At 44.8% G+C, this 12,253-nt stretch overlaps 1 protein-coding gene across 2 annotated transcripts in view; it reads left to right on the forward strand.

Annotated features, from left to right (window-relative positions):
• ITPKC (inositol-trisphosphate 3-kinase C) overlaps window positions 1-12,253 on the forward strand; it is a 151,656-nt gene that overhangs the window by 131,564 nt on the left and 7,839 nt on the right. For both annotated transcript variants that reach the window (XM_073598534.1, XM_073598533.1), the window contains exons 3-7: window positions 908-1,007; window positions 8,841-9,054; window positions 9,706-9,910; window positions 10,682-10,783; window positions 10,888-10,959. In XM_073598534.1, the coding sequence (XP_073454635.1) occupies window positions 908-1,007; window positions 8,841-9,054; window positions 9,706-9,910; window positions 10,682-10,783; window positions 10,888-10,959 (693 nt within the window). The remainder of the gene's footprint in view (window positions 1-907; window positions 1,008-8,840; window positions 9,055-9,705; window positions 9,911-10,681; window positions 10,784-10,887; window positions 10,960-12,253) is intronic.

A 12,253-nucleotide genomic window follows, 5' to 3' on the forward strand; every position in this document is an offset into this window, starting at 1 on the left:
AGCTTTGACTGGTGTTCAGAGAGCTTTAAGAAAGCGTGTTTGAAGCAAGTGTAAACTAGCCCTTACTGCATGTAGCTGCTCAGTTGGAAAGTAGGGAAGTGATTGCATAGAGATGTTGAAGGTCCCTCTAGTGATTGATCTACAAATCTGTCTATAAGTACAATAACATTATAGAAGAGCAATATACCAAAAGGGACAACTGGTGTGAAGGTGGGCATTCATCAGGAGAGGTTGCCCAATTAAACAAATATAGGATTTATTATTAAAAAAAAAAAAAAGACTGGGTGGGCTGTAGACAATATGAGTCGTATCAAACACTTTCCCTTGTAAGCGACCTTCTTACTACTCACAGTACATCCCAGTATTTGCAGAGAGCAACGTTTTTTCCAAGCCTCTTCCCGGTACAAGATTTTTTGAGGCTTACTTCCTTCACTGAGTCACTGAGGGCATTGTAAGTATCCTTCTTGTAAAACCTTGTAAAATAAATTCCTCTGGGGCCATTTCCTGGACCTGACCTGACCATTGTGCAAGCAGTGCTGTCAGTGATTTTTTTTTTTTTTTTTACACCCCATTTCAAAACAACATCTCTCTTTCCTCATGGAGTTCTAACAACAATACGTTCATTGATGTTGTAATGTTATTTTGTTACATACAGAGTAAATAAAAGTATGGAGGCTCCTAAATCTTTGTGTCTACCATCATTAAAAATCCCAACCCTCTACCAGTTGTATGTGGTGGGAATTGAACTCAGGGCTCTGGTGCTATAAGGACCATCCACAAGCCTTCCATGATCCTTTATATATAACTAGTCAGACGCATAGATATATTTCTCAATTAATATTTTCTATTGACTGACAAAGCATAGCGTGATTATTGATTTTCATCTCTGTAATTCCTGTCTTTGTAGAACACATCCTGGAGGAAGTTGAAAAACATGGTCCACTGGTCACCCTTCGTGGTATCCTTCAAGAAGCATTATCCATGGGTCCAGCTGGCTGGACATGCAGGTAACAGGAAATGTCCCATAAATCTGTCAGATGTCATTTCCTCTGTCAAAGGGGATGAGATTAGCTGTTCAGGTCCTACTTCCTGCTATCTATCCTAGTAGGTAGGAGGAATCACCCAGAGTTCATAGTATTTTATAACATGCTGTTTCAGATATTTGTGGTGATTTTAAAAATAGGAGGTATTGTTTCTATACAGAAATGTTTCCTTTTTCCCAGTGAAGCATACATAAAGGTTGGGTTATAGAATCCACCTAGTGCAGCATTTCCAACACTCCAGACCACTGTAATTCACTGGTTTTTATGAGAGTAAATACTCCCAGTGCAGGGCCCTATATCCTGAGACTTGGTTTTTACTGCTCACAGTGGTAATGCCTACTCTGCTTTGGGAATCATTGACCTAGAACAGGGGTCTCCAAACTTTCTAAATAAAGGACCAGTCTATGGTTCCTCAGACTTTAGGGGGGCTGGACTGTGGAAATATAAAATGTTCTGGCATCAGTGGTAGTAAACAATGCCCCATCTTTTTTTTTTTTTACAAACTTACGTTCTTTATTGAAGTAGTATACAGGTGTACAATACAATAATTTCACAGTACATGTGGCAGGCACAGGCAGTACATGACAAGTGAGGAGTACATCAAGATCTTACATTTGTTGAGAACAGGCAAAGTGATGGAAATACACCAGGTATAGATCAGTATATAGGTTTGTTCATTGCATATCAATACTCTCAGTTGTTGTAATTTACTAGCATGGTTAGTTTTCTAGTTTTATTTAGACAGGTGCTGTATCATCTAGTTCATCACATGTGGAGGCTTCATTTAGCCAAGTATCCCATATCTTGTTATATTTAGCGGGGCAGCCCCTATGAGCATATATTTCTTTTTTGTATGGCAGGACAGCATTTACCAGTGTAACCCATTCCTTAACAGAAGGTGGTATTGCCCTGAGCCATTTCTTTGCAATAAGCACTCTGGCCAAGAACAATGTTTCTTGGAGAAAAATATGATGAAATTTGTCTGATTCAGGGTCTGGGAATATTCCCAATAGGCACTGTTTCGGGCATAGAGTTAAAGGGGAACCCATAGTATCATGGATAAATTTAACAATTTGGGCCCAGTAATTATGTATTATGGGGCAGAGCCAAAAGAGATGAAAGAATGTTCCTTGAGGGCTTGCACATCTAGGGCAGAGTGGGCTATAGTTAAGTTTAAATTTGGCTAGTCGTGTGGGGGTCAGATATGAGCGATGTAGAATAAATAACTGCGTGAGGCGGTCTGATAGTTTGTGTGAGACTTTTTTGCAAGCGTCCAGAGCCTCTTCCCATTCCTCGTCCTCCATCTCACCCACATCTCCTTGCCAACACTCCTTTAGTTTATAAGCGATTGTTATCGCATCAGGACGTGTTAAATGCGAGTACAATATAGATATTAATTTTTGTTGATCTGGGCCGTTTATCACAGCCAGAACGTCCAGTTGTTCTAGGTTGGGTGGAGAGTTCTGAAATTGGGTCATTAGAGCGTGGCGAAGCTGGAGGTATCGGAAATGCATAGAGTTTGGAAGCCCGAACTGGTCTTTCAATTGCTGGAATGATTTCAGTATCGTCCCAGTGTACATGTCTGCTAGAAATACAACCCCTCTAGAGATCCACAACTCATTGTCAGGTAAGTGTAATAGTTCAGGTAGGCCTGGATTGTCCCACATTGGTGTCTGACTATGTGTTGGGGGAATTTTAAGTTTGCGTCCAACAGTCTCCCATATCTTACGGTAGGTATACAGTAACCCCTTGTCTACACCTCCCTCCGTCCCACTTCGTTCTCTATTCTCTCTAAGAATGAGCTGAAAGGGGTGAATATGCAGTTTTGCAGCCTGAGAGCCTATTAGAAGCATGAACCGCTCCTTGTCACCTTTGTCGATATGAAAGAAGTGGGACAGTTGTGCTGCCAGATAGTACAAGTTGTAATCTGGCAGTGCCGTGCCCCCCAAATCAGTGGGGTTTTTCAGCACCTGCCAGGACAACTTGTGCCGTGACTTTCCCCACACAAATGTGTTTAAGATCACTTCTATAGGTTTGAAAAATCTCAGGGGTATATGGACAGGAGCATGCCAGAATACATATAGGAATTTAGGTAACAGGATCATTTTTGTCAAATTTACTCGTCCCATGATACCCAGTGGCAGTCTGGACCATAGTTGTGTTTTGGATTTTAGTATTTGAAATAGGGGTTCCAAATTAAGTCTGATATAATCTATTGGGGAGCGTGTAATTTTTATGCCTAGATATGTAATTTCGCTGACTCGCAGTAGTGGTGAGGATACCTGTATCTCGGTTGGGACACCAAGGTCCACGGGGAGTATCTGAGACTTTTCCCAATTAATATTTAGACCTGAGTAGGTTCCAAATTGTTTAATAATATCGAGGGCCGTTAGCAGGGAGTCGCCTGAATCTTCTAGGTATAAAAGCATATCGTCCGCATATAGACTAATCATCTCAACCAACGGACCGCGTTCCAGCCCTCTAACCCCGGGATGTTCCCTCAGTGCTGTTGCCAAGGGTTCTACCGCCAGGGCGTATAATAAAGGGGAGAGGGGGCAGCCCTGCCGTGTACCTCTAGTCAATGGGAATGCCTGAGACGTTTTACCGTTGACCAAGATCCTGGCGCTTGGAGCCTGGTACAGAAGCTGGATCCAGCGGATGAATTTAGGACCAAACCCAAACCTGGCCAGACACTCCCAAAGGTAGTCCCATTCAACAGAATCGAATGCTTTGGCAGCGTCTAGGGACACTACCACTCTTGTACCCATTTGGTCGTGTCTGGCCTGTAGGTTCATGTACAGCCTCCGTAGATTGAACGCTGTATTTTTTGTCGGCATGAATCCGGTCTGGTCAGGGTGTATAAGGTTCAAGATCACCCTATTCATGCGTAGCGCCAGGACCTTGGCCAATATTTTTATGTCCAATTGCAATAGCGAGATGGGGCGGTAAGACTCGGGGAGCGCGGGGTCTTTACCCGGCTTTAGTATGAGTACAATGAATGCCTCATTCATTGATTTGGGAATGGAGCCAGAATCAAACATATAGTTAAATAACTCGTGGAGTTTGGCGGTCAAAATCTCACTGTAGGCATCATAGAATTCCAGTGGGAGGCCGTCTGATCCAGGAGCTTTTGAAGAGGCAAGGTGGGACATGGCCTCCGCAACATCATCTTTAGAGATGGGCGCCTCCAATGTCTCTATTTGGGAACCGGTTAATTGTGTGAAGGTTATATTGGATAGGAAGTCTGCTATTTCTTGCTTAGATTTGTTGGTCTTGGACGAATATAGAGAGGCATAGAAGGCGCGGAACACATCCACCACCCTGTCAGGATCTTGTATCAGATCCCCCATATGGTCTCTTAGGGCAACAACAGTGGGTGGCCTGTGCTCCATATGGGCCAAATATGCCAATAAACGTCCCGCTCGCTCTCCACATTCGTACACTTTTTGCCTGGTGTAAAATATCTTTCTTTCTGCTCTTTCAAAGTGGAGCCCGTTCACTATACGCATTTGTAGTTTTACCCGATTCGCTGTTTCCTTAGAGGGATGATCTGAGAAGGCTTTATCCGCATCTGCCATTGCTAGTTCTGCCTGCCGGATGATGTCATTTGACGTTCGTTTGTGTCTGGAGATTTTTTGTGCTAAAAGCATACGGGCGTGATTTTTAAACGTGTCCCAAACTATGTCAAGGGGGGCTGTGCCAGTGTTGACGTGGAAGAAAAACTTCCATTCCTCTCCCATAACCTCCAATCCAGGGACAACTGACAGCCAGAAGGGGTTGAGTCTCCATGCATAAGAAGAGGAGGGGGGCCCATCTCAAGTTCTATCCAGTAAGGGGTGTGATCAGAAAGGATGCGAGGGGACATCCCCGCTTTTTTGAGGTTTGGTGCTAAAGTGTTGGAGATAAGGATTAAGTCGATTCTCGACATGGTGTTATGTGTCGCAGAGAAGCATGTAAATGCTTTTGTTATGGGGTGGAGGGATCTCCATGTGTCTATCAGTCCCATCTCACCTAATAATTTTCCGAAGCGTGTGGGAGAGGGAGTGTTGTCAATCGGGGATGTCAGGGAGGTCCTGTCTATGTGGCTGTCCAACACCGCATTAAAATCTCCCATCCACAGGGCTGGGATTGTGGGAAATTGTGCCATAAAGTCCAGTCCCTCATTAATGACCTGAAACTGAAAAGGGGGAGGTATATATATTGCCAGTATAAGTATTTCCAGTCCATTTAGTCTGCAGTGTATAAATAAAAATTTACCCTGGGGATCAGACCGCAGTGTCAGCATAACAAACTGTGTTGTTTTGGTTACTAATATCGCCACCCCTCTAGAATAGGCCGAGTATGGGGCCTGGTACACCCATCCCAGCCAAGGTTTTTTAAGAGATAGCATTAACTGACCAGTTAGGTGTGTTTCTACCAAGACCATCACCTGTGCCCGTTGTGCCTTAAGATATGTCATAACAGCGTTCCTCTTGGATTTGTCTCTAAGTCCCCGAACATTCCATACTAAACACTTTAAAGACAACATAGTCTTGCAATCAAAGTACGTGCATAGCCCCCAGCTCGCGTCGACCCGTCCCAGCAACAGGGCTTACTCGCCCAATGCCGCTGGGAGGCGCCCAACAAACGATCCGGAGGCATGCAGACAGGTTTATCATATGCATTTCACATTTTTCCGCAGGGTTTGCGTGCCTTTGTATAATACCATGTATAATGACAGAAATAATGATAAGAACAATAAACTTAAAATTAAACAAAACAGTGTTGTGAACCATTGCACCGATCCGGCTGGGCTCCCCACACCTCCCGCGCAAATATTCGCAGAGGGCGTGCTCCCAGACGGACCGGGGAAACTTAGCTTGTGCAACATTTACAGTATGATCCTGTATTGAAACAGCGGGGTCTAACACAGCACCCGCAACTAGTGGGGCGAACATCCGCTGAAAAGCCAGCATCCGTGCGAGGAAAGCTTTCCTCAGGATCGGGTCAAACAAGGAAGGTGGTAGAATAAAAAGAAAAAAAATAAAAAAACATAAAACAGTCATTGTATGCCCAATCACAAAGTTTTCGGGTGTGAGATAGCTCGAGGTTGTTCCAAACAATCGACAAGCACAGTAGATGGCTTCAGGGTAAGTAAGGGTCAGTAGAGATAGAAATAATATGTCTAAACTAGGAGCATGGGAGAAGAAGGGGAGAGAAATCCGGATAAGCGGGCTGGTAGTAGAGAGTGTCTCGGGGGATCCTCTTCTGGGCTCACGGAGAAAAGTTCTATATCCCACGGCACAGCCGCTCCGAGGATATCACCAAGGTGTGTGATGCTTATAATAGGCCTTAACACAAAATAGCTGCTCGGCCGTATTGCTCATAGAGGAGTGAGTGTAGGCAAGTCAGACTCCCTCAGCATCACAAGCCACTGAGAGTATACCGCGACATACAGATGGATATTGCAAAGGAGGTCATAGGTACCTTATCTGGAAGTTAGACGGAGTGCTCTGTTGGGTAGGAGAAAGTTCCATATCCGTGCCTTGATTGCGGTAGGATAGCTGAGTGGAGTGGTTAGTCTCCCGGTGGTGGGCGGCGAGGGGCCGCGCGTCCCTCCAGCCACTCGAACACCGCCTCCGGGGTATCGAAAAAGTGAGTGTGATCATCTCCCACCACACGGAGCCTGGCGGGAAACAACATGGCGTAGGTGTAGTGTCGAATCCTGAGTTGGCGCTTAGCTTCAGTAAAGTGCGCTCTCCTCTTCTGCACCTCCGCTGAAAAATCCGGGAATACTTTTATTTCAGAGTTCTTATAGGGGATGTTGCCTTTCAGCCTTGTGAGGCGGAGGATAGCGTCCCGGTCCCTAAAGTTCAGGAATTTAGCTATAAATGTCCTGGGAGGTGCGCCTTGCGATGGGGGTTTCGCCGCTAAGCGGTGTGCTCTTTCCACCACGAAGGACGTTGAGAATTCCGTTCGCCCGAAGGTAGAAATAAGGAGATTTTCCAAAAATTCGGGGGGATCTGAGCCCTCCGCACCCTCCGGTAATCCCACAAAGCGGAGGTTACACCTCCGCAAGCGGTTCTCCATGTCGTCCTGCCTGGAGAGGATAGAATGGAGTTGCTGCTGTATATGTTCCGTGGCCTGTTGTAATGGCGGCATGTCGTCCTCCACTCTGCTGATTCGAGTCTCCGTTTCCGTGACACGCTCCCTGAGCTTTTGTAGATCCTGCCTTATGAGGGACACATCGATCTTTACCTCCTCAATCTTGCAGGTCAGGGAGCTCTTACAATCCGATATTGCCTCTAGGACCCGGGCCGTGTCGTCCGTCGTGGATTCAGAGGAGGAAGAAGCATCGGCGCCATTTTCTCCTGAGTTCCCCTTCTCCTTCAGGCGGTATTTGTCGAGTTTAGCAATTGATTCTGCCGTTTTTTTTGGCGGCGACATAGTAGCGGGGGGTCAGTAGGAGAATATCTAGCCTTGCAGGGGTAGAAAGGCTACTGATAAGTGCAGGATTTTATGGCTACGGATATTCCCTCGAGCGGAGCTCTCGTGCTGTGCTCCTCACACCATGCCGGTCCAGGCCACGCCCAATGCCCCATCTTTAGTGTTAGGGGGAGTAATAGTGCCCTATCATTGCTGTCAGTGGAAGGATAGATGTCCTGTCATTGGTGTCAGGGGGAAGGAATAGTGCTCCATTGTTGGTGTCAGCAAGAGGAATAGTGCTCTTGTTTATATCCGTGGGAGGGATAGTGTCCCATCTTTGTTGTCTGTGGGAGGAATAGCATTCCATTGTTTCAGTGGGAGGAATAGTGTCCCATCCTTGGTATCAGTCGGAGGAATAGTGCCCCATGATTGGTGTCTGTTGGAGGAATAGTGTTCTGTTTATATCAGTAGGAGGAATAGTGTTCTGCTAAAATCAGTAGGAGGAATAGTGTTCTGTTTATATCAGTAGGAGGAATAGTGCCCCACCTTTTGGTGTCTGTGGGAGGAATAGCATTCTATTGTTTATTTCAGTGCCCTAATGTTGGTGTAATTGGAAGGTATAGTGCCCCATCATTGGTGTGATTGGGAGGAAGGAATAGTGTCCATAGTTGGTTGCATTGGGAGAATAGTGTCCCATCTTTGGTGTCAGTAAGAGGATTAGTGCCTCATGGTTTGTATCACTAGGGGAAATAGTGCCCCATTGCTGGTGTCAGTGGGAGCAATAGTGCCCCATCATTGATGTCAATGGGAGCAATAGTGCCCCATCATTGATGTCAATGGGAGCAATAGTGCCCCATCATTGATGTCAATGTGAGCAATAGTGCCCCATCATTGATGTCAATGGGAGCAATAGTGCCCCATCATTGATGTCAATGGGAGCAATAGTGCCCCATCATTGATGTCAATGGGAGCAATAGTGCCCCATCATTGATGTCAATGGGAGCAATAGTGCCCCATCATTGATGTCAATGGGAGCAATAGTGCCCCATCATTGATGTCAATGGGAGCAATAGTGCCCCATCATTGATGTCAATGGGAGCAATAGTGCCCCATCATTGATGTCAATGGGAGCAATAGTGCCCCATCATTGATGTCAATGGGAGCAATAGTGCCCCATCATTGATGTCAATGGGAGCAATAGTGCCCCATCATTGATGTCGGTGGAAGGAATAGCACCCAGAGATCCATGTAAAAGCAATCAAAGGGCAACAGCTTGGCGACAGCTGACCTAGAGAAATAAAACACATCAGGAAATAATAGAGTGGAATGAAGGATTGGGTCGATGTTTAGGGCAGTGTACACTATTGACACTATATGACTGACACCCTGCAGGCAACTTCAAAGCCGGAGAATACGGGAAGATCCTGAAGAAGTTTTGCCAGTGTGAACAACAGTGCCTAGAATGGCTGAACCGGGACACACTGCGACCCTTTGTCCCTGGATACTACGGAGTGGTGGAGAAGGAGGGTGAAACCTACAACCAGATGGAGGACCTATTGTCCGAGTTTGACTCCCCGTCCATTATGGACTGCAAAATGGGTGTCAGGTGAGTGTTGAATGAGAGCACTTCTAATTATAATGTCTAGCCATACATTTTAGACATTTTATTTATTTTTATTTATTTCAGGTACTTATATAGTGCTGTTAATTTACGCAGCACTTTACATATACATTGTACATTCACATCAGTCCCTACCCTCAAGGAGCTTACAATCTAAGGTCCATAACTCACATTCATACATACTAGGGACAATTTAGACAGGATCCAAATAACCTACCAGCATGTCTTTGGAGTGTGGGAGGAAACCGGATTGCCTGGAGGAAACCCGCACAGGGAGAACATGCAAACTCCAGGCAGGTAGTGTCGTGGCTGGGATTCGAACCAGCGACCCTTCTTACTGATAGGTGAAAGTGCTACCCACTACACCACTGTCCTGCTCCGAAAACATTAAACAATAAACATTTTAGATGTTTATTTTAGGATCTCTTACCCCAAAAGTGTGGGTATGGGTCATTTTTATATCTTTTGGTACTATATTGTTTTTTATACTAAACTCATCTGCTATCAGAGTAATATCTGACAAAGTATAGATTAGAAAGTTACAGCTGAAGTCTGATTTGGTGCTGTGAAGAGAACACAATGGATGGTTCAAGGAAATGGGCAGTTTTAATTGTTTTGTCTGTATTGTTTTTGCAGAACCTATTTGGAGGAGGAGTTGGTCAAAGCCCGGGAGAAGCCCAAGCTCAGGAAGGACATGTATGAAAAGATGATTGCTGTAGACCCAAGTGCACCGACGGAAGAGGAGCACCAGCAGAGGGGCGTCCTAAAACCCAGATATATGCAGTGGCGAGAGACGCTGAGCTCCACCGCAACGCTGGGCTTTAGGATAGAGGGCATCAAGGTAAGCCGGACAGAAAGGGTCATGCTGCCCCGTGTTTTTAACATATTATCCGCACATAGTGGATGTGGACAGTTTGTGCAGCAAACCAATATCTATTTCATGAGTTCAGTAGAAACTTTTAGCAGGATACAATGGGACACACAAACTAATAATAATAATGGATTAATTACCCCTAGGACTAGAATGTACTATTAACAGTGCTTTAATGAGTTAAGCCTAGTACACACAGGCCGAATGTTGGCTGAATCAGCTGGTCCAATAGAAACCGGTCGAGATTCGGCTTTTGTGTATGACAGCCGGTCCGACAGAAGCCGGCCTGTCAAAGACTCATGACCGAAAAAGGTCTGCTGACCTGCTCCCAATTAGTGCTCTCCGCCAACGGCTGAGAGCGCTGACCAAAGTGTTCTGGCGGGCAGGGGCGTCGTCCTGTCAGAAAACAATAGCTCAGCAGGTGAGATCGCTGTACTAACCTCAGATTTTTAGTACAGCGGCTCTGACCTGAGCTGTGTTTTTTTTTTTTGTTTAGTTCAACCCGCTTTGTGTATTAGGCTTTAGACTCTTCTGGGACCAGATAATACTAATAGCCTTACATGCTAGGACACTTCAAGGACTGGAGTGTAATAATGACAGTAATGTAATAATGGATGGTTCAGTCTCTTGTAGGACCAGAATAGTGACATAATAGATCAGTCCCTCCTAGGTCAAGAAAGTAAAAATGACAACATAATTTACAAAAATGTAGATGTCACATAGGAGTATTTCTGATTGCAGAGAGCTGATGGGACTTGTGACACAAACTTTAAGAAGACCAAACACAGAGAGCAGGTGATGAGAGCTCTGGAAGACTTTGTAGATGGCAATAAAAATATTTTGGTGAGTAGATGGACCCCTTTTCCCCCTCATTATAGCTATGCTTTTTGTTTTCTCTGTAATGTGAAACAGTGGACATTGTGAGAACCTGGTTTGTTTATTTGCAGAGGAACTATCTGACAAGATTGAAAGAACTGCGTACAGAGCTGGAAAGGTCGGAGTTTTTCAAGCAACATGAGGTAATTACCTATAATGTCACAATTTATATTTCTCCAGATAGTGTATGCAGACTATGCAAGGCACCATTTCAGGCAGTGCTGTAGTAGTAGCACCTTGTGTATTTCTCATTCTGTTTTTAGCCTGGGTTTACACTATTGCAAACAGACATTGCATGTGATTCGCACTACATTGCTGTGCAGATCACATGCGATACGAATTCAGCCATACAGTTTGTATGGCTGAACTCGCATTGCATTCACATGAAAATGCAGGAACCTTTTTTGTTTCTTGCACTGGAATCGGATCGCAGGGGTGTTCACACCCCTGCTATCCCATTCCTGTCCAAATTCGCAGTTCGCGAACCGATCTGGGGGTGTCATTAACTTTGTATTGACACCCGCAGCAGTTCGCAGAGGGCAGTGTGAACTGCCTGAGAGGGAGATGTGATGCCGAAACCTGCACTGGCATTTCACCGGTTCCCGCATTGCATAAGTCTGAACTGGGGCTTAAAGTATATTTACAGCCAAAAGGTTTGTTTTAAAGTTTGAACGAAAAAGGGAAAGAGCTAAAAACGGCTTTTTTTTTTTTTTTTTAATGTATGTGTTCTATTGGGGATATTTTCCTTCACTTTCTGTCTTGAGGCACAACAGGAAACGAGATAATATCCACTTTAGGACATAGAGAGGATGAATCTTCCCAGAGGGGACACACTAATAAAAACTTGAGAGGGGTTCTAACCCCTCTCCACTCTATTCAACACTGTCCTCACAAACACTTTTAGTGCACATGCAAGGAAAGGTATCCATGCCAAATAACTTTGATGGCTTGTTGTGTACATATTGAACTAGTTACTGATGTACCCTGATTAGTATACAGTAGAAAAGGTAAAGTATCTTGGGAAGGAGAGTTATTTTGATTGCATACGTTGTACCCATAGGCGATGCAGAGTAATCATGCCACTATTCAATATGTCTAGCTAAAGTTCTGTGTTGGAATAATCCTTAGAGAACGAAAAGGAAAAAAAAGGCTGTATTACAAGAACAAATAAATGTGGGATATCTTTTTGAGCAGTTTTTTGACATTTGATATGGCTTTCCTCATTCTGGCTTTTGGAGTACCGTGTCCAGACCCCAATGGAATAGATGTGTAGAGATAACCTGCAAGTGACCTTTGGGCAATGGGATTCCTGGTAAAAACTAGTTGTGGAGCGACTAAGTGAGTAGGGGTTGGACTGAATATTGGAAGCTACTTAGGTTGCTGGGTGGCGTTTTTCCCCGTATCTGCTGGTTTGGCCGCTGAAGGGGTTACATCATC

This window comes from Aquarana catesbeiana, linkage group LG09 (assembly GCF_042186555.1).
Source record: "Aquarana catesbeiana isolate 2022-GZ linkage group LG09, ASM4218655v1, whole genome shotgun sequence".
In the NCBI taxonomy this organism is placed as follows: Eukaryota; Metazoa; Chordata; class Amphibia; order Anura; family Ranidae; genus Aquarana; species Aquarana catesbeiana.